Genomic DNA, 25,833 nt, shown 5'->3' on the forward strand with positions numbered 1-25,833 from the left:
ACACCTGAATCAAATGAATGGCTTGCTATCAGGCCTTTGCCAAACTTGATTCCATGCTGAAGAGCTAATTCAAGCATTTGATCCAGCTGTGTTTGAGCACGTCACACATGCTCCTGCTACTCCCCCTCTTTTAGTGGAACTAAAAGTAATTAAAATAACATAACTGTAGATAAATAAACATACCTTTATCCTGTCAGCTAGATACTTGTCATGCTTAATGGCAACAATGTAGCGTTTTTCATTTCTCAAATGGTAATGGTGTTATATGTTTGATGGACACGAGCTTTATGAATTTCAAACTAAAGTATTAATTAAATTATTAAAAAAAATAAATAAAAAAGAAACCAATGCTCCTCTTGCATTCTTGTTAATAACTGCAATATATTAATCACTTTCTACTAAACTGGCCCTTTTGATTACTGCACTAACAAACATTTCCAGTCCCCGTACCTTAATACTAAACCTAAAACCAATCAATGACATGAGCCTGATGTTAACAGGTAGATTACCTCAGTTGATGGATCTGATTGGTGCAACATCTACCGAGTCAATAGTGCCTGTTAAAAAAAACCCCAAAAAAAACAACTCTGGTATAAGACCATGACACCTGAAAGAACATATTTACATAACATGCAGTTACGGCGTGACGCAGGTGCTCATGATGCAGGTAGGCAGCAGATTGTGCATTTTGGAATGTTAGTTTATTTAAGCTTATTCACTTAAATAAGGGTAAAAAGCTTGCCTTTTTCCAAAGGGTAGAATCACCTATTTATTTATTTTTGATTAAAGATTTTTTAAAAATTGTCATTTGACAAATAACACAGTTTAACAGGTACTTGGAGGTTCTTATTCCTGCTTGAATGTACTTACATCTGATTATTGTTTATTAACTTCTCATTTAAATATCACAGAATCAAGGTTAACATGGGAATAACATTTTCCAATCCTCAGTGTCAACGTTCAAATAGTCTTCCGTATGATGCAGTTAGTATGTAGGTCTATTTACAAAGAGTAGTTATGTAGCACGTGAAAAGGATGACAACATGTCAGTTTAGTCAGTTAAATTCTCTATATTTACCAGGCAGTGAGCTTTGCATTGAGCTTAAGTAGACTGTGATACAAATGCACTTGTATATTTTTTGCAGCATGTATACAGTAATGGACTGGTATGAGAACACTGGAAATGTAAAAGATGGTGTGAAATTTGTAAAATTTCTCCTGTGTGATTTATTTCAGTGCTGCTGCAGTTTGATCATGAGTCAACATTGCAGTGTTTGCTTTTGCTTTAACACAAAATAGAAGTTGAACTCAATGCACAGATTCCCACTGATTATTCTCTAAATCAGAGACATCTGTTGTGTTGTAATAGAAATTGTTGTGCATTGTGTTTGTGATGAAATGGATAAAATGATGTTAATGCAAGTGCAACTCTGCTTAATTTTCTTTTTTATAAGGGTTGACTTTTCCCCTCAGTTCAATGACATGTCTTTAAGCAGAGTCATGCTGGGAGGCTTAGGTGAAGGGCCAATCATGTGGTCTCCTGACATGACAGCCTTATAGTGGATTTAAAGTGTCCAGTAGTGTTTGAGCCATCTATCTAGCATCTCATTTTTCAATCCATAAATGTCTTAGATTGCACTTGAGAGGTACCAAAAACGTGTATTTTAAAGCAGTTTTCTGTGTAAAGAAGAAGCCAATTCACCCAGGATTAAACATTGACTCACATATTTGCTTTTGGAAAGTTGTTGACTCTTTTCTGACATGGCCACAGTCTGAATGCACAACGTGACTAACAATAGGACTACAAATTAATTCTGTGGTTGTTGGTTTTCACTACAATGTTAAGATTGTAGTTAAAAAAGTACAAAATACACCAGGTCAGGGTTCAAGGCTTTTAGTCAAACTCATATAAATAAAACTTTGCTTTTAGGGTCTTACCCTGTAAATGATTTCTGTTAGCTTACTGGGGTCAGACAGGGGCTTTTCATAGGATTAAACAGTGGCTGGCTTTAGGAACTGTAAAGCTAAGTAAAAATTCATGTTGTTTCTCAGCTGAGGACTTAAAAGACTAGCAGAAACAGGGTTGTCATACTTACAAGTGTATTTGAGGTCTTGTGAAGTCTTTGTTCTTGAGCCACTAATACAGTCACAACAGCAACATGAATATGCAACATGAAGCACCAAGGAATTCAACATAAATGTGGCATGTCAACAAACCAAATGCAAAATGCAGCTTAATATAATGTGGTTAATACTTATTAAATACTTGATGAGTTCACTTTATCTGAGAAAATCTATATCCCGAGAAAGAACAACAAGACAAGTTCCAACAAGAATCTCATGACAGTTGGAAAACAGTTGGTATTTCCCCACATTCTGCAATGTATAAGCTGTGTACTGAACAATGCCCAGCAATGTGGCTTAATGTGTGGCCCCAGTGATCTAATGGACAAAGTAAGCCAGGGATTGTGGGTTTGTGGTTATTTGCAGTAGCATTAAAAGTAGAAGTGGTCCATGGATAGTATATATATAGGTATATATATATATATATATATATATATATATATATATATATATATATATATATATATATATATATATATATATATATATATATATATATATATATATATATATATAAAAACACCCAGCACGCCCCTGCGGGTGGTTTATCCTTCAAGCTCGGGTCCTCTACCAGAGGCCTGGGAGCTTGAGGGTCCTGCGCAGTATCTTAGCTGTTCCCAGGACTGCGCTCTTCTGGACAGAGATCTCCGATGTTGTTCCCGGGATCTGCTGGAGCCACTCGCCTAGCTTGGGAGTCACCGCACCTAGTGCTCCGATTACCACGGGGACCACCGTTACCTTCACCCTCCACATCCTCTCGAGCTCTTCTCTGAGCCCTTGGTATTTCTCCAGCTTCTCGTGTTCCTTCTTCCTGATATTGCTGTCATTCGGAACCGCTACATCGATCACTACGGCCGTCTTCTTCTGTTTGTCTACCACCACTATGTCCGGTTGGTTAGCCACCACCATTTTGTCCGTCTGTATCTGGAAGTCCCACAGGATCTTAGCTCGGTCATTCTCCACCACCCTTGGGGGCATCTCCCATTTTGACCTCGGGACTTCCAGGTTATACTCGGCACAGATGTTCCTGTACACTATGCCGGCCACTTGGTTATGGCGTTCCATGTATGCCTTGCCTGCTAGCATCTTGCACCCTGCTGTTATGTGCTGGATTGTCTCTGGGGCATCTTTACACAGCCTGCACCTGGGGTCTTGCCTGGTGTGATAGACCCCAGCCTCTATGGATCTTGTGCTCATAGCTTGTTCTTGTGCTGCCATGATTAGTGCCTCTGTGCTGTCTTTCAGTCCAGCTTTGTCCAGCCACTGGTAGGATTTCTGGATATCAGCCACCTCCTCTATCTGCCGGTGGTACATACCGTGCAGGGGCCTGTCCTTCCATGATGGTTCCTCGTCTCCCTCCTCTTTCTTGGGTTTCTGCTGCCTGAGGTATTCACTGAGCACTCGGTCAGTTGGGGCCATCTTCCCAATGTATTCTTGGATGTTCGTTGTCTCATCCTGGACTGTGGTGCTGACACTCACCAGTCCCCGGCCCCCTTCCTTCCGCTTAGCGTACAGCCTCAGGGTGCTGGACTTGGGGTGAAACCCTCCATGCATGGTAAGGAGCTTTCTTGTCTTTATGTCAGTGGCTTCTATCTCCTCCTTTGGCCAGCCTATTACCCCAGCAGGGTACCTGATCACGGGCAGGGCGTACGTGTTGATGGCCCGGATCTTGTTCTTACCATTCAGCTGACTCCTCAGGACTTGCCTGACCCTCTGCAGGTACTTGGTGGTTGCAGCTTTTCTAGCGGCCTCTTCATGGTTCCCATTCGCCTGCGGGATCCCCAAGTACTTGTAACTGTCCTCTATGTCTGCAATGTTGCCTTCTGGTAGTTCAATCCCCTCAGTTCTGACTACCTTCCCTCTCTTTGTTACCATCCGACTACACTTCTCCAGTCCGAACAACATTCCAATGTCATTGCTGTATAGCCTGGTAGTGTGGATCAGTGAATCGATGTCTCGTTCACTCTTGGCATACAGCTTGATGTCATCCATGTACAGGAGGTGGCTGACAACTGCTCCGTTCCGTAGTCGGTATCCGTGGCCAGTCTTGTTAATGATCTCACTGAGGGGGTTCAGGCCTATGCAGAACAGCAGTGGGGACAGAGCATCTCCTTGGTAGATCCCGCACTTGATGGTGACTTGTGCTATGGGCTTGGAGTTGGCCTCTAGTGTTGTACGCCACATCCCCATTGAGTTCCTGATGAAGGCTCTTAGGGTCCCATTGATCTTGTACAATTCTAGGCATTCCAGTATCCAGCTGTGGGGCATTGAGTCATAGGCCTTCTTGTAATCAATCCAGGCAGTGCACAGGTTGGTCAGTCTGGTCTTGCAGTCTCGGCTGATTGTTCTGTCTACCAGTAGCTGGTGTTTTGCGCCTCTGGTATTCTTGCCAATTCCTTTCTGTGTCCCGCTCATGTATTGACCCATGTGCCTGTTCATCTTAGCCGATATGATGCCTGACAGGAGCTTCCATGTAGTACTGAGGCAGGTTATTGGTCGGTAGTTGGAGGGGACCGGTCCCTTCTTGGGGTCCTTGGGGATCAGGACCGTCCGACCTTCGGTTAGCCATTCCGGGTGTCTCTCGTTAACTAGCAGCTGGTTCATTTGTGCTGCCAGACGCTCGTGGAGTGCAGTCAGCTTCTTCAGCCAGTAGGCGTGAACCATGTCGGGCCCTGGTGCTGTCCAACTCTTCATACTGGAGACCCTTTCTTGGATATCTGCCACTGTGATGGTTACTGGACCCTGTTCAGGGAGGTCGCTGTGGTCTGCCCTCAGATCCTCTAGCCACTGAGCATTGCCGTTATGGGTTGCATACTTCTCCCATATGCTCTTCCAGTATTGCTCCGTCTCCAGCCTTGGTGGTGCTGTTCTCTTAACAGCACCATATATATATATATATATATATATATATATATATATATATATATATATATATAACTGATATGTGCAAAGCACTTTTTTAGGGGATTTTAAATGTGTGGTGACGCTTATATGTAGAGCTTTGTGTCATCTGAATAATTTAGGTCAGAGTTGCTGTGATTTTCCAGTTCTGATGCTCACAGACGTCAAATAGCAGAAGCCTGATAGAATTACCTTATACTACGGTTTCTGGATCTTATCCTTCTGTCTTACTACATATTTTAATGATAGCATTCTGTAAAGACGGCCTTTATTCTTAAAATATGACCTAAGATATTGTAATTTTAAGATAAATTGTAATAATTATTGTCCCTACATTTCCAAAAATAAAAAAAATGCTGAATTGATATGCTCTTCTGTTGTCCTTCCAGGAGAATGACCATGACATTGAGAAACAAGGCTTTGAAAACCTGGCCTACGAGTATGGGAGCCAGACTGAGCTCTGCCCTCCACCTAAAGCTGCCTCAAGAGCAGCTTTTAAACTTCAGCGGATCACCTCTGAGCATGAGGTCCACATCATCCAAACCAGAATCTGCAGCCTGAATGGAATAATTTCTGTCACATGGTCTGTACCCAACAGTTTGGCCAAGGTGGACTATGATGCTTCAGTTATTCCAACCAAAGAGATCGCCCTGGAACTACAGACCTTGGGATACAGCGTGGAGTCTGTGGTGCAGATCAGGGTGGATGGTATGCACTGCCAGTCCTGTGTGCGGTCCATTCAGGGACAGATCGGGGAGCTGCAGGGGGTTTCACATATTCAGGTGTCTCTTCAGGACAAAGCAGCGCTGATTGTTTTTCAGCCTCTTCTAGTCACACATGAAGAGCTGAGAGACAAAATTGAGGACATGGGCTTTGATACTGCTTTGTTATCTGAGGACCCATCAGTAGAAGATTTAAGTTTCTGGCAGAAAAAGGAGGTGGATGCCTCCACCCAGACTGTAACCATTTTGATTGGAGGGATGACTTGCAGCTCTTGTGTGCAGACAATAGAAGGGAGGATCTCTCAGATGACTGGAGTGCAGTTCATAGCGGTGTCCCTGGAGGCGGAAAAGGGAACAATAACCTTTGATCCCTATTTGACAGAGCCAGAGAAGCTCAGGGCAGCTATTGAGGACATGGGCTTTGACGCCTCACTTAAAGGTAGGTAACAAAAATAAATGTTTGCTTAATGAAGCTTTTAAAACAAATATTATTTTAGGATTATTTCAGTTTTCTTTTTCAGTGTGTCAAATCTTAATAAATAGTGAGGGTGACAACTGACTGAACATCCAGGGAACAGTTAGCATTTGTTTTTGCCATCCTGTTTTTCTTTAACATCTTACTTGAGCTCCGCAGCACTTGGTCCAGATTACAACCTAAAGATCCCAGAACTTCTCCAACATAAAGGGACACAAACACTCAGGAACTAGATACCTTACCCATTAGTTCACATGGTAGCAGGTGTTAGCTTGACTCCAGCTGATCAGGCTTGGACAAGAAGTTGTGCATTTTAATTTATTTTGGGTAGAATTTGGCACAGGTTGGTGCATTTTTTCCCTATCCCTATCTTTCCATTTCTGAGTTTGTACATCATTTCCCCAAATCCTCTCATCTGGTCTCAGTGCCTCTCACCAGAGATGCAAGAACAGTAGCACAGCTGGATCATCTGACCAATTTTTAATTTGTTATGGCCCACTGCTGTATTGGCTGATCTCAGGTGTCAGGGCAAGACAGAAACAAGAGGTAAAAAGTAAAAAAGTAAAGTCTACATTTTATGCAATATAATAATAATAATAATAATAATAATAATAATAATAATAATAATAATAATTATTATTATTATTATTATTATTATTAAAGGCATACACAGACCAATGGGATGAACATGAAAAACAACTCTCATGCCTCAGTGGCACCTCATCTCTTCATCTGCTATTTCTGTCAGGCAAGGAGTGAGTTGGGAACTCAAGTATCTTTGAACTAGTTTTTACACCCGAGGTATAAAAGCACTCATTGTTTGATGTCCTTGGAGGGGTTTGCTTTCATTTAGGAAATGTCTGCCATTAACCGTAAAATCGTGTACATGCTATCTAAAGGGTTTCTTAGAAGAGGTATGTTGTTTAGAGTAAACCAGAAACTCAACGGTTACTCTGGGAACCAGACAACTGTACTCCTCAGTGAAACTCTGAGAGCCCTTATCCTTACCAGGGCTTTAATTGCGGAAACAGCCTGCCAAGATGAGGGATTAATGCAGGCAGATTATGAACAAATTCTTTAATTTCTCTTTATCTTGCTCAGCTCTCAGTGTCAGGTTTTATTGGCCTCTATTGGCCTCTTATTGGGATAGAAGTTATATGTCATGTGGTTGTATATCATATGCCAGTGAGCTGTAAAAAAGTCTATCCAAATTTCTCAAACTAAGCAAATGCTTGGTTATTTTCTCTTCTGCATTATCTGTTTAGCAGAAGGTGTGGGAGAAGATTGTGGACTTAAAGTAAAAAAAATAAAATAAATCCAGCTTGCTTTAGAAATGCCATTCATGCTCGTTTCCAATTCTGTGCTTTGAAGCTATATGAGAATTAAACAATCAAAAATCATTCCTGTTTACTTTGTGCGCCTTATATTTCCAGTACAACAGGGAATCATGCCACCTGCAGATGTTCTCTGACGACCGAGTTGTTAGTTCCTACCATGTTATCCAATCCATTAATCCATTTGTTTCACTGTGAAGGCATACAATGTTTTAAAGAGTTCAAGCAAACAAGTAACTTATGTTCCTATTGCTTTAAAGTTTGGAGATGACCCATGGAAAATAAGGCTTTTTCCTAATTTGTGTGAACCTGACCGTTGACCTTGAAGCATTACATACTAAAGTTTTATATCTTTACCCTTGTCTTCTATAAGCTGTGAAAGTTTGACATTTTAAGATATATTCATGCATGTGTGATTTTGCAAAACTTTATGGCGTCACTGTGATGCCTCTCCAGGCCTTTTCACAGGATATATTACTTGATATTATTCCTTGAAGTGTTTTTTCCAAGGTCAACTTTGACCTTAAACAATAAATGTCAATGTTAAATACTTAGCCAACCTAGGTACTCATGTCCCACAGGGCCTAGTATATTGCTGTGAAATCTGAAAAATTATGGGTGATATAAAGATTTTACTAACTTTCACATCTGGTATGACCTTGACTTTGACCGATTTTCTTGAAAATTAAATCACCTTGAGCTGTTATTGGTATCTATTGGTTATTGCTATCTACCATCACAAAAATTCGAAAACTCTGGTTGCCACACTGCTAACAAACAGACAAAAAAAATAAATGAAAGAGATTATATCCTCCCTCCCTTCAGGAAGAGAATAGGATGAGTTTTTAAAATTTCTAGTTGGACTATGGTGATTGAAGATTCTAAGTTGAGCCTCATAAATCTGTAGAGCTACAAACTTATATGGCGCCTCCATATTTTTTTGTCCTTTCAGAACCTATAAAGAGTGTTCAGAGTCATGAAAAGTCCCAGCCTGTAAGCTTTGGACTTTCTGACATGTCGACAAACAGGCCTGTAGTCAGCAATGGGACGGGTTCACATGCACCATCTGCAAGTTCGCCTGAGATAAAAGCACAGAAATGCTTCATCTGCATTACGGGGATGACCTGTGCCTCCTGTGTGTCCAACATCGAGAGGAACCTGCTCAAACACAGAGGTGAGCGACTTCCAGGGATGAGGCATTTGAACTGAGATGAAGATTGTTGATAAAGTGTACTGTGTTTATTAACCAGGAATCCTCTCAGTGTTGGTGTCGCTAATGGCCGGTAAGGCGGAGGTGAAGTATGATTCACATGTCCTGGATGCTACTGCAGTGACTGAGCTCATCAAAGACTTGGGCTTTGGTGCCAAAGTGATTGAGGATAATGCAGTAGCACATGGAAAGCTGGACCTCACTGTAAGTCTGCGGGACACCATATAATGCAGAATTTTGTGCAAATTCCACATCACATGTATTTCACATGCAGATAACAGGCATGACGTGCGCATCATGTGTCCACAACATCGAGTCCAAGCTCAACTTAACCAGAGGGATCCTCATGGCTTCGGTCGCACTGGCAACCAACAAAGCTCAGGTTGAGTTTGACCCAGAGGTGCTCGGACCTCGGGATATTATCAAGCTCATCCAGGTGTTTATCACAGGACTTTTAAAAGCTATCTTAAACCTACAATTTTTTACACATGCAATTTCACACCTTGGAGTTTCTCCTCATTTCAGGGTCTTGGATTTGAGGCCAGGCTGGAGCAGGCGGGCTTCAAAAACAACCTCGATCACAAAGAAGAAATTCGACAGCAAGTATCTGGTTTACAGTTCTTATTTTTAAATGGATGCTAACTTTTTAACAATTAACAATTTTCTAACAATTAAACCCTGAGAGTATGCCGTTGACAGGTGGAGAGTTATAACCAGCACATGGTGGTTTTGATCCATATATTGATACCCCAGGTCATGCTTAAACCCACAATCCCTCACTACACTTTCTTTCACTACTGGAAAAGGCTTTTTAGATTTAGGTCAGAGTTTACATTTTTATTAATTAGTACTTGTACCAACTTTCACTTTTCCTTAAATGTCATACAGATGGACTGTTTCTGCCCTTAGCTATATATGAGAGGTGCAAGACCAGAGGTGGTAAAACTAGATTTTCTTAGTGTACAGGCTGCGTTCAGCTGACTTGCTGCTTTTTGTGAATTTAGATCACTGAATTCAACAAGATGTCAGCAGATTTTTCACAGCTATCATGACTGATTTTCCATCCCCTACACTGTCACTATACTAGACTGTATACAGTTGTCAGGCAATTTGAAATTATCGGCCCTTCTCCGGTTGGCCACCAGGGGAACATGTGCAGCTAAAAAAGGCGTCAGATTATTAGCTTACCGCTAAATTTTTCCATAAAAATGACTAGCAGTACAAGAAATCAGTGCAAAGGATGAATGTTTTTTTCACAATAGACATGTCTGCCTGGTTTTTGCAGGTGGAAGAACACATTTCTGTTGAGCCTGGTCTTTGGCTTGCCTGTGATGGGTCTCATGATCTACATGATGGTGATGGACAACCTACACCAAGAACACGGGGGCTCCATGCCCACCGAGCAGAATGTACTTCCGGGCCTCTCCATCCTTAACCTGCTTTTCTTTGTGCTCTGCACACCTGTCCAGGTGAGGAAGCACAATCTGAGCTAAACCTTTAATCACACATGAGTGCGTTTTCTTTGCTAAGGATGGTAAAAGTGTATGACTCACGGTGGAGCATGAATCCTTCCCCTCACTAGATCTTTGTGTCTTCCTTGATGCAGATCTTTGGAGGTCGATACTTTTACATTCAGGCCTACCGCTCGCTAAAACATCGCACTGCCAACATGGATGTGCTAATTGTGTTAGCCACCTCCATTGCCTACATCTATTCCTGCGTGGTCCTCATCGTGGCCATGGCGGAGCAGGCCAGCCAGAGCCCTGTGACCTTTTTCGACACTCCACCCATGCTCTTTGTGTTCATCGCTTTGGGACGATGGCTGGAACACATCGCAAAGGTAAAATAAAAAGAAAAACAGGTTTATGAGGCCTAATTCTAGGAAACTATAAACTGTCAAATCACTGCTGATTCTTGGAATCAGCTCACTACAGTTGCTTATATATGACCTAATTCAAACTTGCACTGTTTGCATTAGGCAGCATGTTTGTTTTTTCTCCAGGCTTTTATTGCCATATTTTAATGACTCTTCAGAGGGCTGATGTTTTTATTGTGCTAGACAATGATTAACTGAACATCAGCTGATGCTACATCACAATCACAGGACTGCATTCAATTTGATGATGAAGTTGCTTGCATTTTATATCTGCAGTGCATGTTTTTATTATCTTGTGCAGTACTCAAATAATAGCTGTAACAGAGTTATTACTATTACTATTTACTATTAGTACTTCGCTGGCTTCTGATGATGGCTAGCCACCATGACCTCACCCACTGGTTACCAATCTTTTCTTTTAAGTTCGCCAATATTTTACTTGTAAATTTTCTATTCTTTCCTGTGAATTTTAGTTTTTTCTTCGAAATTTGCAATTTCTAGTAAATTTGCCATGTTTTTGTTATAAATCTTTTTTTCTTGCTATTTTGATGCTCTTTTCAAAATAAGTTTTGAAAATTTTGCCAAATGTATCATTCTCCTAATTAGTTTTTCTTTGCAATGTTAATATTTTTTCTAGTAATTTTGACAGATTTTTGTTGCAACCATTGCATTACGTGAGTTTCAGACATCTAAAAGTCCCAGCACAGAATTGTGCCAGGATCTCCGACACTGTGTTCTCATAAAGTTTATCCAAGTTTAACAATTGTCCTTTAAATGTTAACAGTTTATTTCTTATACAATTTTGTCCTTATAAACTTGACAGTATTTTCTCACAAATTTACTATTTTTATGGGAAATTTGCTGATTGTTAACTTTAACTTTCACTCTTGCCAGTGTTTTACTTTTAAATGTATTTATTTATTTTTGTAAAGCTTTGGCAAATTTTACAGCTGTTTTACTAATAGATTTTCTTTTTTTTCCCGAAAGTTGGCCAGTGAAAATTGACAATTGTTTCGATTGTTTTTTCCCTCAGATTTTAAAAGGTTTCCCCCTTCTATAAATTTGACATCTTTATCATAAAGTTTGATATTTATTTATATTTTGAAAAAAAAATTAGTCATTAATTTAAATTTTGTTCTTACAAATGTGACAGATCATAAATTGACAAATAAATCTTCATGTTTTTCTGCTAAATTTCCCATTTTCCCCCACATTTTTGCCAGGTTTTCTCTTGTGCTGTTTTTTCCTCATGAACTTACATCTGCATATGTGAAATTATTACTAACACGGGCAGCACGGTGGCACGGTGGTTAGCACTGTTACCTCACAGCAAGAAGGTCCTGAGTTCAATTCCACCATCAGGCCGGGGTCTTTCTGTGTGGAGTTTGCATGTTCTCCCGTGTTTGCGTGGGTTCTCTCCGGGTACTCCGGCTTCCTCCCACCGTCCAAAGACATGCAGCTTGTGGGGATAGGTTAATTGGATAATCCAAATTGCCACTAGGTGTGAATGTGAATGTGAGTGTGAATGGTTGTCTGTCCCTGTGTGTTAGCCCTGCGACAGACTGGCGACCTGTCCAGGGTGTACCCCGCCTTTCGCCCTATGACAGCTGGGATAGGCTCCAGCGACCCTGAAAAAGGATAAGCGGAAGCGAATGGATGGATGGATGATTCATCATAAGCTTCTGTACTCTGGCTTGGACAAAAACACAAAGAAACTAAAACATTGTTATATGAACCGTCTCAGAAATGAAATGCTGTAGATTAATTTCCTGTCTTTGTAGTGGGACACTAGCAGCAGGTGTTTTAACACCAGTGAGAGAAGGCCCATTCATTATACGCATATTTACCAGCAGGAGAGCATGAACTTTCTTCTGTCACCATCTCAGCGGCACACTTGTGAAAATCTGGGAACACAGATTTTCTTGCAAAACTACTTTATGCAGATATAACCTAGATACATACAAATTCTCACATTTCCGCGGTAACTATACAACCATGTGACTGTAGCAATTCAAAACGCTCATACTTAGTAGACATGAGAGTGTATGAGGTCATACCATTAGTGCAGTACATCTTTGTTTTAAGACTGTAACGATACATTCTCCTGTGCTGTTTCTACTGTCTTAGAGTAAAACCTCAGAGGCTTTGGCCAAATTAATGTCACTTCAAGCCACCGATGCCACTGTGGTCACGTTGGGATCTGACAAATCCATCATCAGGTGAGACATGTAAGATAAATAAATAAAACCATCACCTCTGTGGTACATGACGTGTGTGTCTGTAAAAATATTTTTATGCCTCAGTGAGGAGCAGGTGCTGGTGGAGCTCGTTCAGAGGGGCGATATTGTGAAGGTTGTTCCTGGAGGGAAGTTCCCAGTCGATGGGAAAGTGATTGAAGGGAACTCCATGGCAGATGAGTCCTTGATTACAGGTAGGAGGGAGTGAATGATGCGAATCCTTGGCTTTGAATGTGGATTTCAGGCATCTTAAGCCAAATTTAGAATTAATTTCTGTGAGTTTTCCGTCTCTGTGTGGCAGAACAAGTGGCATGCATTGCAGATCTTTAGTCCCAGAGGTTACATTTGTGTAATTAAGTTATAAAGTCTTATAAATGTAATCAGAGATGTCTGGTTTGTGTAGGTAAAAATTTTTTTGCATGCAGGTTTGAAAAAACATTCATTTCAATAAAAAGAATCATCTGGCATTTTTTAGATTCAACCTATTGAAAATCAAAGAATCTGATTTTATACCAATTTATTAGGAACCAGAACTAGAAAAAAAAGAACTAAGAATACTGACATAAAAAGATAAAGGGAAATTAATCAGAAATATCAAAATTTCATGAGTCTGAGGCCACAACTTTGGACTGCTGTAACAAGCAAGAGTGCTCGAGAAAGCCAGTTCTTAATTACAGCTGGTAGGTGATTGGTGGGTGAAGAAGAAGGGGTGAAAGCCAGTGATCCAGCAGAGAGTGGTTGAGCAGTTGAGCCTCTGAAAGGACCTCTGGAGCAGAAACAAACCACAGTTACACAAAAGGCAGAAGATGACTGTGACACCATCATTTAGTCACTTGTTGCAATTTTTTTCCCTCTCTTTCTGTCAGGTGAGCCAATGCCCGTTAGTAAGAAGGTGGGCAGTTTGGTGATTGCCGGCTCCATTAACGCTCACGGTGCCCTTCTGGTGGAGGCCACTCACGTCGGTACTGAAACAACACTGTCACAAATAGTCAAACTGGTCGAAGAGGCACAGACCTCTAAGGTAAGCTATAAAAATCACAATTTTAAACTATAAGGTTACTCACATGTGTTTAATAATAATGACAGTGATAATAAACTTTATTTATAAAGCACACTTAAAACCAAGCTTATACCAAGGTGCTTAACAAGTAACATAGAGAATAAAAGGAAGATAATGGAAATAGAAAGATGACCAAAGCAAGTACTAGGTATGCAAGCAGATAACTGTCACTGATACATAGGAGAAGCAGCAGATACAGAACAAACAAGGAATTAAATGAGCATAAAAGTGCATAAGAAGAAAGAAAGTGTGTACATTATTGTACTTTATTGAGCCCCGTGGGGAAATTGCTCTCTGCATTTAACCCATTCACTCAGTGAAGCAGTGAGCAGCCATTGGGCGCCCGGGGAGCAGTGTGTAGGGACGGTACCTTGCTCAGGGGTACCTCAGGGTAGCTGTTAAGGGGAATCGAACCCCCGACCTTCCGATCATGGGGCAACCACTCTACCTACTGAGCTATCCCTGCATAGTGTGACATGTTAACTAGAAGGAAAGGCAAAATTGAATAAGTGGGTCTTTAGTCGTGATTTAAACAGTGCAATAGAATCAGAGGCGTGGATAGCAAGAGGGAGGTTATTCCACAGTACCGGGGCAGCCAGAGCAAACGCACGGTCACCCCGAGACTTCAGCCGAGATCTAGGTTGTGTCAGAAGTAGTTGAGTAGCAGATCTAAGTGTTCTAGCAGGAATATGTGGCCTGAGAAGTTCACTAAGATAACTTGGCGCTAATTCATTAATAGTTTTGAACGTAAGGAGTAATATTTTAAATTGAATACGGTACTTTATGGGCAGCCAATGCAGGCTAGCTAGGACAGGAGTAATATGGCAAAATTTCCTGGTACCAGTCAGGAGGCGGGCCGCCGCATTTTGGACTGTTTTTATATGATCGGATGACACAAATGGAATATTTGCAGCAGTCCCTTAATAGCTTACAGACTTTCTTGAACAATAGTTCTCCAGCTTTCTGAAGCTCTTTAAACTGTTTCTTTGGACTCATTTTCAGTCCAGTCCTTGTACCTGAGCATTTTTAAAGGAAATTTTTAATTTATTATTTTTGTTTGTTAAGCCACTTAACACTCTACTATGAATCATTCAAGCAAGCTCCCAACTCAAGAGATGAACCAAGAAACCAAGGTCACGTTTCAGTTCGTATGGTTGTCTAACAGTGATAAATTTACTGTAATACGATTGGCTGTCATGTGGACAGCATGGCAAATGCATAAAGTTCCATAAAGAACCTGCTCTTGGAGGGCTGGAAGTCCTGCATGGTTGAAAAGTTCTTGTTGCTGAGTTTTTACAGTGTAGTTATGATAAAGGCAGTGCTTACTGCTACCGAGGTGTGCAGACACTGTACACTCAAAAGAGAGTGTTCACAAAAAGAGACTGTTAACACTAAACTATGTTGTATTTTGCCCCTGGTTCTGCGTGAATAAGTAAGGATAAAAATTTTGGATTCCTTTGTCATTTAGACTTTTCCACATTTAGACGTTTTGCTTTGTCTTCCAGTTGCCCAATTAGCTCAGCCGATTAGACTGTGTTGCTAATAACGTCAAGGTCATGAGTTCAACCCCCATACTGGCCACTTGTTGCCTTTAAAGGTCACTCACTGTTCTTAATGTACAGGACACTCCTAATTTTGCTTTCCCTTCTCCTCCTCAGGCCCCCATCCAGCAGTTTGCAGATAGACTCAGTGGCTACTTCGTGCCCTTCATTGTTATCGTGTCCCTGTTAACACTGATAGTGTGGCTGGCCATTGGCTTTGTCAACTTCGACATTGTGAAGGAGAACTTCCCGGTAAGTGTGCATGCAGACGACTTGTGTGTGAATAAAAACAGCTGTAGCCTGATCACACCACTCTCCTCCTCAAAGGGTTACAACCAGAGCATCTCCAAGGCAGAGGTCATCATCCGCTTCGCCTTCCAGGCGTCCATCACCGTTCTCTCCATTGCCTGCCCCTGCTCTCTGGGGCTGGCAACTCCGACGGCGGTCATGGTTGGCACGGGGGTCGGCGCTCAGAACGGCATCCTCATTAAAGGAGGCGAGCCGCTGGAGATGGCACATAAGGCGAGACCCTTACGATTCATTTAATGCTTTTTTTTAAAAACTGCCGAAACACTGAAGCGGGTAGAAAGAAAATATGTCTGTAATGAGCGAATAAATGAAAGAGAAAAGAGCTGGAACAACCACAGAAATGTAACATTTCACTTTAATATTTGCGTCGGCCTCTATTCTAATTAACTGGTGACACCATGTGGCATTGCTGCTTGATTACAGCCAGGGGCGATTCTAGCATCTGTTGGGACCTGAGGCAGAAATGGGCCCCTCCAACCAGAGATCAAATATGTTATAAATAAAAAAAACAAGTAAATAAATACATTATAAAAATCGAATAAATAATAATATCAAGTGATCTTGAGAAGGAATGTTTAGAGTGCAGTGCTCAGAGTGTAATAAGGCACCTCTTAGAAACCCTTTTAAACCTGACACTGACCTCTATGTGTCTCAATCAGATCAGTGTGGTGATGTTTGATAAAACTGGCACTATTACAAACGGCGTGCCGCGGGTGACTCGAGTCCTGGTGTTGTGGGAAGTGGCCCGCATGCCCCTGAGGAAGATCCTGGCAGTGGTGGGTACCGCCGAGGCCAGCAGCGAGCACCCGCTAGGCATAGCAGTTGCCAAATACTGCAAACAGGTGAGAGGTCTATTTATGCCTGCCTTTTTGTTCAGGAGAAAACTTTACTGACTTTCTATCAACTTTCTGACAGGAGCTGGGCTCCGATGTCCTCGGGTGCTGCCAGGACTTCCAGGCCGTGTCCGGCTGTGGGATCAGCTGCCGGGTGTCCAGCGTGGAACATCTGCTGCTGCAGCCGAGCGAGGAGCGATTCCTGCTGCCGGGGGCTACTATTGAAGAAAGCAGCATGCTGCCTGCAGGAGAGTCCACCTCTGCAGGTCAGAAAAAAACTGTAACTGTAAACTTTATTCAAAGCAGAGGTGGCAAAAGTACAGATTTTTTTAGTTAAGTAGAAGTACAAATACCTGGGTTAAAAATACTCCAGTAAAAGTTGAAGTACTAAAGCAACTTTATTACTCAAGTAAAAGTATAAAAGTACAGGCTCTGAAATGTACTAAAAGTAAAAAGTAGTCTATTAACCACTTTTGTACAGAGGTAACTGAACCATGTGCTGTGTTAATATAATAATAAAATAACATTAGTACACAAGAATTCAAAAATTATTTGAATTTAAATTTAAATGAATATACTCAGTGTGATCTGTTATGTAGGTCCCCTGCAGTGAAAGTGAATGAAAAAAACAAAACTTTTTTCTGTTGCCTACATTGTAGAGGGTGCCTTTGGCTCCACACATAAACAGGAAAATGAGAACAGTCAAGGATTGCACCGGGATTTAGCAGGTGGGGAAACCTGAAATTGGTTGTAGTGGCTCAGTGTGGGGAATAGAATCACAACTCACAATAATTTCTAATATGAGCTTCAGTAGATTTTCTTAGTGTACAGGCTGTAATCAGCTGACCTGCTGCTCTTTGCAGATGCACATAACTGAATTCAACAAGATGTTTCAGCAGATGTTTCACAGCTATCATGGCTAATGTCCATCCTCTACACTGACACTATACTGTTTATACTGTCTTTATCTTACACAGTGTATAGTTGTTAGGTAATTTGTAATAACCGGTCACTTAAAGAAATGTTTCACCCCCGAGTATAAATTCATGGACCCCTTTTGAAAACGTAAGGAGTATAAAGTACAGATATATATTTTTAAATGTAGGGAGTAAAGTTGTCAGAAAAAAACTACTCAAGTACAGATACCAGAATATTCTATTGAAATTTATAGTAGTGAAGCATTTGTCTATTAATTAAAATTAATAGACAGTGTTAAACCCCTCAGGAAACCGCTGTGTAGGCCAGTTAGCTCAGATCGTCAGAGCGTGGTGTTAATAACGCCAAGGTCATGGGTTCAAGCCCCATACTGGCCACAGAATCACAACGAAGAGTTCTTTGTAGAGCCCAGACACTGGCTAGTTTTTTGTTTTGTTTTTTCAAGCTATGCATGTTCAGTTGGCAGCGATGTTAACAAGTGACCTGCTGAAGTTCAAATTGAGCATCAGAGTTTGGAAGTGATTAAGTGACTTTGAACGTGGCATGATTTTTGGTCTGAGTTTTTCAGATATTTCCCACATCACCATATTTAAGGTTTACAGAGAATGGTCTGAAAAGGGGAAATTATTCACTTAGTTAGACAAAGGCAACAGTAACTCAAATAATCACTCGTTACAACCAAGGTATGCAGAAGACCATCTCAAAAGCAGCAGATGACCACAAAGAGTACCATTCAGAAACTTGTTGAATCTATGCCATGAAGAATCACGGCAGTTCTGAAGGCAAAGAGCGTCCAACCTGGTGCTAGTGAGGTGTAACTGTAAGCAGTCATTGTTTTTAATCACATTCTTCTATTTCCAGCTGAAGGGCTGTTTTATTCTGTCCTGATTGGAAACAGAGAGTGGATGAGGAGGAATGGCCACCACATAGGAGCAGATGTGGATGCCGCGATGTCGAGCCACGAAACCAAAGGGCAGACAGCCATACTGGTGGCTATAGATGGTGAGGGGAAATCAAGGTTTTCTTTGTGGCTTTGGTGCCACATTTAAACTTCATCTTATGCTGTTTGTGTGTGTGTGTGTGTGTGTGTGTGTGTGTGTGTGTGTGTGTGTGTGTGTAGGTGTTTTGTGTGCAATGTTAGCCATCGCAGACACGGTGAAAGCAGAGTCAGCATTAGCAGTGCATACACTGAACACTATGGGCATTGAGGTGGTGATGATGACGGGAGACAACAGGCGCACAGCTAAAGCCATAGCAGCACAGGTAACACTTGCACACTCTTAAAATCTACCTGAATGTTTAACATGTAATCAAAGCGTTTGATTGGCTGCAGGTGGGGATCAGAAAGGTATTTGCAGAAGTGCTGCCATCACACAAGGTGGCAAAAGTCCAGGAGCTGCAGAAACGAGGCCTGAGGGTGGCCATGGTGGGAGATGGCGTGAACGACTCCCCCGCCCTCGCCCGTGCCGACGTCGGCATCGCAATCGGGACAGGCACCGATGTGGCTATTGAGGCGGCTGACATTGTCTTGATCCGAGTAGGTGGCAGATAGTCTGTGTGCAGATACATTGGCTCGTTTAAACTGTCTCACTTGAAGCTTTTCGCGCTCTGCAGAATGACCTGCTAGATGTGGTGGCCAGCATCGAGCTGTCCAAGAAGACGGTGCGTCGGATAAGGATCAACTTTGTCTTTGCTCTCTTCTACAATCTTGTTGGAATACCAATTGCTGCAGGTGAGAGCTACAGTAAAATCCTGAACCAATAACGGACTCTAGTCAAGGTGAACGTGCAAGCTCGATATTTTGGGAAACCAAAATCCAAAATGAAATCAGAAATTATTCTTATCCTGGCACATTGTGGATGACATTGAGGTGCCTCTTTCTCAAATGTGAACTGTTGGTCGTAGGTGTGTTCATGCCCGTTGGCCTGGTGCTCCAACCCTGGATGGGCTCAGCTGCAATGGCCGCCTCATCAGTTTCAGTGGTCCTGTCTTCTTTACTGCTGAAAATGTGAGTCCTTCTGCGTTTACATTATCTACACTTATATTAAAGATTAGGGAGGAAACAGCAGGACAAAGCAGCCACAATTTAAATCAGACCTGTTGGTGGTGCCTGAATGACCCCTGTGAGGGAAATTAAGATGATACATCGTGCATCACAGGCAGTGTTGCCAACTTAGCGACTTTGTCGCTATATTTAGCGAGTTTTCAGACCCCTTACTAAAAAAAAGACGTGAAAGCGCGTATCGCTTTTACTCTCAACAAGCAGCGGGTGCTGTAACGCAGTCAGTTCTTCTTTTACTCTTTTACTCTTATGCTGTTTTGTGGATCACAAGGTTTAACACTACTTATAAACACACACACACACAAAGTAACTCCACCAGAGTGCCTATTTCGGGTCACTTTTGCCGGTCCAAGCCCGGGTAAAGGAGCAGGGTTGGAATAGTGACATTAAAAAAAACAATAATTGCTAAAAGAAATTTGATTTTTAGTTCTAAATAAACTCTAAATGCATTTAGGACGTTTTTTACTCACTTTATGTCTCTTCCACGATGTTATTTCTCTCTCCAACAACATAGGTTACAATTAGATTAGCATGACCAATTATGGAAATTAGGCGATGATGTCATTTAGCGACTTCTAGCGACTTTTAGGACAGCCAATAGCAATTTTCCTTACTGAGGAGTTGGCAACACTGATCACAGGGGCTCACCAAAATTGGACAATAGATATCTGGAAACATATTCCGTGGTCGGATGAGTCTATTTCAGTTTAGAATCTGACGAAAACAGTATGAATAAATGAATTCATCCTGCTTTATATCAACAATTGATCTTGGGAGTGGTGGTGTAATGGCATGGGGGACATTTTCTTAGGACATTTTTGCTCATAGGGATTCCAGCCGGTTGGCTCAGATGGTTAGAGTGTGGTGCTAATAATGCCAAGGTCACAGGTTCACCCCATACTAGACAAGGAAAATCTGCATTTCAATGATTTAATTTGTTTTTATTTATATAATGCAAAATCACACAACAGTCACCTCAAGGCGCTTTATATTTTAAGGTAGACCCTACAATATTACATACAGAGAAAAACCCAATAATCAAATGACCCCCTATGAGCAAGCACTTTGGCGACAGTGGGAAGGAAAAACTCCCTTTTAACAGGAAGAAAACCTCCAGCAGAACCAGGCTCAGGGAGGGGCAGCCATCTGCTGCAACCAGTTGGGGTAATCATGATCATGAAACTGACCTCACACTGACCTCACAGCCCATTGTTAGTTAGTCAGTGGTGCCAGTATCATTAATTATGTAAATATACTGTTGATACAGTGGGGAAACCTGCAGTCAGCTCAGACTAAAAGCCTTTATCTGTCTGAAATCTCAGCGTCCAGATGAACACAATAAACTTTATGTGATATGAAGCTTATGTTTTCCTTTCTCCCGCATACCTGGTCTGTTTTCACTCGCGCTTGAGTTTAGTAGTGAAATTAATCACCCCGTATTTCCTCCAGGTACAAGAAAACCTCAGTGGAGCTCTATGAGATGCGTGCTAGAGGCCAAATGAGGAGCCTTCGTTCGTCTCAGATCAGCACACATCTGGGTCTGGACGGCCGGCGGCGCAGTCCCGCTCTCCCCAACGCAACTCGGGAACAGAGGAACCCAAGCGGTTCCTCTCCACCCGGCTTCTCCAGCCGCTCACCCAGTCAAGGGGCATCCATTAAGGTTGTTGCTGAGGAGCAGAACCGCTACTCCCTGCTGGAGCACCAGACTGCAGACGTCCTCAACGTGTTGTAAAGGGAAAATAGGAAGATGTTTTTTACCTGGTACTCATGTTTATGACTAAAAAATTTTTTTTTTAATGTAAATACACTAATTGTCAAACCTAAAGTGCTCTTTTATTTTGATGTAACATTAAAGTTTTACTGAAGCCACATGTATAAAGTCGGTTTGCTTATGTGTCACATAAATCCTCCAGACAAATAACTTCGGTGCAAATCGACTTTTACAATATCCACGAGTCAGAGTAAAGCTACTGTTCGGATAAGGCCGTCAGTGAGAGTGTGGATCTGAGAGCTTATAAATAATGCATGTGTTGATAGAGGGAAATCATTTTCTGTGTAAAAATCTCTTCATCTGTTTCATCTGATTTTGTGATTTGTTTGCAAATTTGCACATTCTCAATGCAACTTAAGTTCCACCAAATCCAAGAAGAAAATAAAAACACTCCAGAGAAGAAAACTACTCTTTTCATGTTGCCTTGTGGGATATTTTCCACTAAAGCTTCACAGATGTGAAGACAAAAAATTGGAGTGCAGTATTTTTTCCTTTCTTTTTTTCCATATCTGCTTCACACTGTGCCAGGGTTAATTAATGGGGCGCATTAATCAAATGACCTCACACATGGATTCTATAGTTAGTTTCACATCTTGTTAAGCTTAATTATGAGTGAGTAGATATATGGACGTCAGGGTTATAAATATGACTCGTGTCTCGCACTTAGCCTGCACAATAGACTTTTTTATTACGACAGTCTGACATATGGAAGCAGGAAAAGCACAGCTGTAACCTGGTACGCCTTTATTCGTGTCATTATTCACGCCTGCCAAGAGAACAAGTCAAAGGGCTACTAATTAGCTCCCTATTATAGTGAGTCTAGAAGCAAGGCTGGTGCTCACAAAATGTAATTTGCTCTCATTCATTTCTTTTTGGTTATCAGGAACAAAACCTTAAAATCACAGGTCTGGCCCACTTAAAGTAAAAAGTGGGCTGTATGTGTCCACAATGTAAAATTATTTTGACATAACTGACAAATAAATCTTTTTGCTAGTGTGTCAGCACATTTCTCTGTGGGAGCTTTTTGAAATGACGATCCCGTGAGGTCTTCAGTGATTGCTTCAACCCTTCCTCCAACCAACCCTGCGTTTTGGAGCAAACTTGGAGGGACTGAGAATCACGATACTAATTTAAGGTCAAGTGGATAAGGCCCCACTCTCGCAGCCCTAGGGACTGGTTCATGTCTGTCATTCTTGTCCCTTCTGATGGGAATCTTACATCCTCAGCTCTGCTTCCTGGCAGTGCCACTGTCTCCAAACCATACATCACAGCAGGTCTTAGTCCCACCTTGTAAACGTTCCTTTTAGTGCCTCTGGTATCCTTGCAATCCTGCCACTAGCCAACTTTGCCAGCTTGAAGTGTTTGTAGTCGTGGTTGTAATCCTCCAAGGTTATGCACTGTGAGATAACAAACCATACATTATTAAGCTCTCAGTAAATATCTTGTGGTCTGGCTTATCAATTACAACTCATCAATCAGTAACCATATGGTTTCAAAGTCAGATCCATGTCTAGTGTCAAAACTTAAGGCTTAAAAAACAGGTGTTCAAAAACTGGTGGCTACAAACCTGAACAGAAGTTTGTCAACACTCAGTGGAACCAAACTAGGGATCCAGACCCTTCAAAAGGTCAAGAGATATTAAATGTGTTTTAAAAACTTTTTTTTCGCTCTTTTCATTCTTGATTTATATATTTTTCTAATACTCTATTTTTAAACATATTTTTAAACAAGGAAAATGAACTACACCTTTTTAAATCACTGTCTATTAACTAACTATTCCACAGGTTAACTCCTCTAACAGAAACACATCTCTGCTTTATATTTGTCCTCATCTTGTTTTTTTTTTAAAGAAATCTGTTCCCCTTAAGTCATATTGACTTTCTCTGACTTTGAACAGCTTCTGAGTACTGGGGCAAAGCAAGTTATTTTGTGCTTTATACATTATCTGTGCCATTTTATATTCAACTAAATCATAAAATTTCAGGGTATTCAGATTATTAAACAAAATGTTAGTTGGTTCTATATAGTTTGATTGGTTCATAATTCTTATAGCTCTTTTTTGTAACTTGAAAATAGGAAGAGTGTTCGTTTTATATGCATTACCCCATATCTCCAGACAGTAAGTCATATATGGAAGCAACAGAGTACAATAAAGTGTGTATAATGATTTTTTGTTCAGGACATGCTTTGTTTTATAGAGAATAGCAATGGTTTTTGACATTTTTGTTTTCACATGGTTTATATGAGACTTCCAACTCAGCTTATCATCAATTATCACTCCAAGGAATTTATTTTCGTACACTCTTTCAATTCCAATTCCATTAACCCTGATTTTAGATACATTTTTCATTTGTCTAGTGCCAAAAATAATCACTTTTGTTTTCTTTATATTTAATGATAACTTATTTACATCAAACCAGTTTTTTAAATATATTTAACTCCTTTTCCGCTGTAGTCAGAAGCTGTTCTAGGTTTTTACCTGAGCAGTACAGAGTGGTATCATCAGCAAACAATACACATTTTAACAGTTTGGAAATGCTACATATGTCATTTATATATAATATAAATAATTTAGGGCCCAGCACAGAGCCCTGAGGAACACCACAAGTTACCTTCAACTGCTTAGATTTTACATTATTGAATTCGACATATTGATATCTTTCATCCAGGTAACTTTTCATCCACTTGTATGCTATCCCTCTTATGCCATATCTCTCTAGTTTATTCATTAATATAGAATGATCAATTGTATCAAACGCCTTTTTTAAGTCTATAAAAACACCAACAGTATATTCCTTATTATCTATAGCATTCGATATCCCTTCAACAAGTTCCATCACTGCCATCGAAGTGGACCTTTTCACTCTAAAGCCATATTGGTTATCATTTAGGAGATTATGCTTCTCAATATATTTATCAAGTCTATTAACAAATAACTTTTCTAAAATTTTTGAGAACTGTGGGAGTAGTGATATTGGCCTATAATTGGTAAACTGACATCTCTCTCCGTTTTTATGGATTGGAATAACTTTTGCTATTTTCATTTGTGAGGGAAACACACCAGTTCGAAAGGACAGATTACAAATGTATGCGAAAGGTTGCACTATATATTCTATAATACTTTTAACTAATATCATGTCAATACCAAAACAGTCAGTGGACTTTTTATTTTTAAATGTCTTCACAATGTTAATTATTTCTCTATGAGATGCAGCACCAATAAACATGGAGGACACATTCTGAGTAATATGTTTATTTAGGTCGTTATTATTTCTTGACTCTGGAATTTCTTTTGCTAAATTAAAGCCAACATTTACAAAGAAATCATTAAATTCATTTGCAATGTCTTTAGTTTTATCAAGCACAATATCTTTATCTTTTTTAAAATAGTCTGGATAATTCTTATTTTTTGAGCCCTTTTTGATTATACTGTTTAATATCCTCCATGTTTCTTGTGTGTTACTTCTACTTTGCTCCAATAATTTGTGGTAATATTCTTTCTTACTTGTTCTTATAATATTTACTAATCTATTTTTATATAACTTGTACTTTATTTCAGCATCTTTTGTCCTCTGTTTTATGAATCTCTTATATAGATTATTTTTCTTTTTACATGCATCTTCTATCCCCTTTGTGATCCATGGCTTATTTGATCTGTGATGCTTTCTAGTGATCTTCAATAAAGGACAATGTTTTTCATATAGTGAAATTACTGTTGATAAGAATGCATCATATGCACTATTTGAATCTTCATTTGCAAAAACCTCATTCCAACTGTGTTCCTTTAAGTCCACCTGGAGGGCAGCAATGGCTCTTGTTGTTCTATGTCGTATCATATCAAATATTTGATTCTTTTGTTTAGTTTTAATCCCAAAATAATTTTGAAAAATTGCAAAAACAGGAAGATGATCGCTTATATCAGTTATAAGAAGTCCACCTACTATTTCATGGTCAATTTTATTTGTGAATATATTATCTATCAATGTAGCTGTATCAATTGTTATTCTACTTGGTTTTATAATTACAGGGAAAAGGGAGTTACTATACATTGTATTTATGAAATCTGTTGTTTTCTGATGTCCATTTGGGTTTAGCAAATCTATATTAAAATCACCACAAATTATTTGCACTTTTTTATCATTTAGGTTGCTAAACATAGCAGCAAGTTTTTCATTGAATATCTCAAGGCATGAACCTGGTGTCCTATAGATGCAACTTATAATTATATTGTTAGCTTTTTCAACATGGATTTCAATAGTGACACATTCCAATACGTTATCTATGGTGCTTGACATACATTCAATCAGACTACATTTCAAAACTTTATCTACATATAAAGCAACACTGCCTCCTTTTTTATTCACCCTGTTCATTGTAAATAATTCGTATCCTTCCAGTCCCATTTCACTAACTTTCTCATTATCGAGCCATGTTTCTGATAT

The 25,833-nt window shown here is 40.3% G+C and overlaps 1 protein-coding gene across 2 annotated transcripts in view; it reads left to right on the forward strand.

Annotated features, from left to right (window-relative positions):
• The window catches only part of LOC146608136 (copper-transporting ATPase 2-like), a 61,085-nt gene extending 39,424 nt beyond the window's left edge, over window positions 1-21,661 (forward strand). The window contains exons 1-21 of one of the 2 annotated variants that reach the window (XM_085348596.1): window positions 564-667; window positions 5,415-6,186; window positions 8,509-8,730; window positions 8,807-8,970; window positions 9,041-9,202; window positions 9,292-9,365; window positions 10,052-10,235; window positions 10,373-10,606; window positions 12,770-12,861; window positions 12,946-13,073; window positions 13,746-13,900; window positions 15,598-15,732; window positions 15,808-16,002; window positions 16,449-16,631; window positions 16,705-16,888; window positions 18,420-18,560; window positions 18,679-18,821; window positions 18,892-19,095; window positions 19,173-19,290; window positions 19,464-19,566; window positions 21,070-21,661. In XM_085348596.1, the coding sequence (XP_085204722.1) occupies window positions 659-667; window positions 5,415-6,186; window positions 8,509-8,730; window positions 8,807-8,970; window positions 9,041-9,202; window positions 9,292-9,365; window positions 10,052-10,235; window positions 10,373-10,606; window positions 12,770-12,861; window positions 12,946-13,073; window positions 13,746-13,900; window positions 15,598-15,732; window positions 15,808-16,002; window positions 16,449-16,631; window positions 16,705-16,888; window positions 18,420-18,560; window positions 18,679-18,821; window positions 18,892-19,095; window positions 19,173-19,290; window positions 19,464-19,566; window positions 21,070-21,352 (3,885 nt within the window). In that variant the 5' untranslated portion in view covers window positions 564-658 and the 3' untranslated portion in view covers window positions 21,353-21,661. Of the gene's footprint in view, window positions 1-563; window positions 668-5,414; window positions 6,187-8,508; window positions 8,731-8,806; window positions 8,971-9,040; window positions 9,203-9,291; window positions 9,366-10,051; window positions 10,236-10,372; window positions 10,607-12,769; window positions 12,862-12,945; window positions 13,074-13,745; window positions 13,901-15,597; window positions 15,733-15,807; window positions 16,003-16,448; window positions 16,632-16,704; window positions 16,889-18,419; window positions 18,561-18,678; window positions 18,822-18,891; window positions 19,096-19,172; window positions 19,291-19,463; window positions 19,567-21,069 lie in introns of those variants that run through there. The other variant, XM_085348595.1, reaches the window with a different exon arrangement.
• Window positions 21,662-25,833: the final 4,172 nt, after the last annotated feature.

This window comes from Diplotaxodon limnothrissa, linkage group LG23, assembly GCF_057381915.1.
Source record: "Diplotaxodon limnothrissa isolate DT_005_m linkage group LG23, D_limnothrissa_male_GT1.1, whole genome shotgun sequence".
NCBI classification, from domain to species: domain Eukaryota; kingdom Metazoa; phylum Chordata; class Actinopteri; order Cichliformes; family Cichlidae; genus Diplotaxodon; species Diplotaxodon limnothrissa.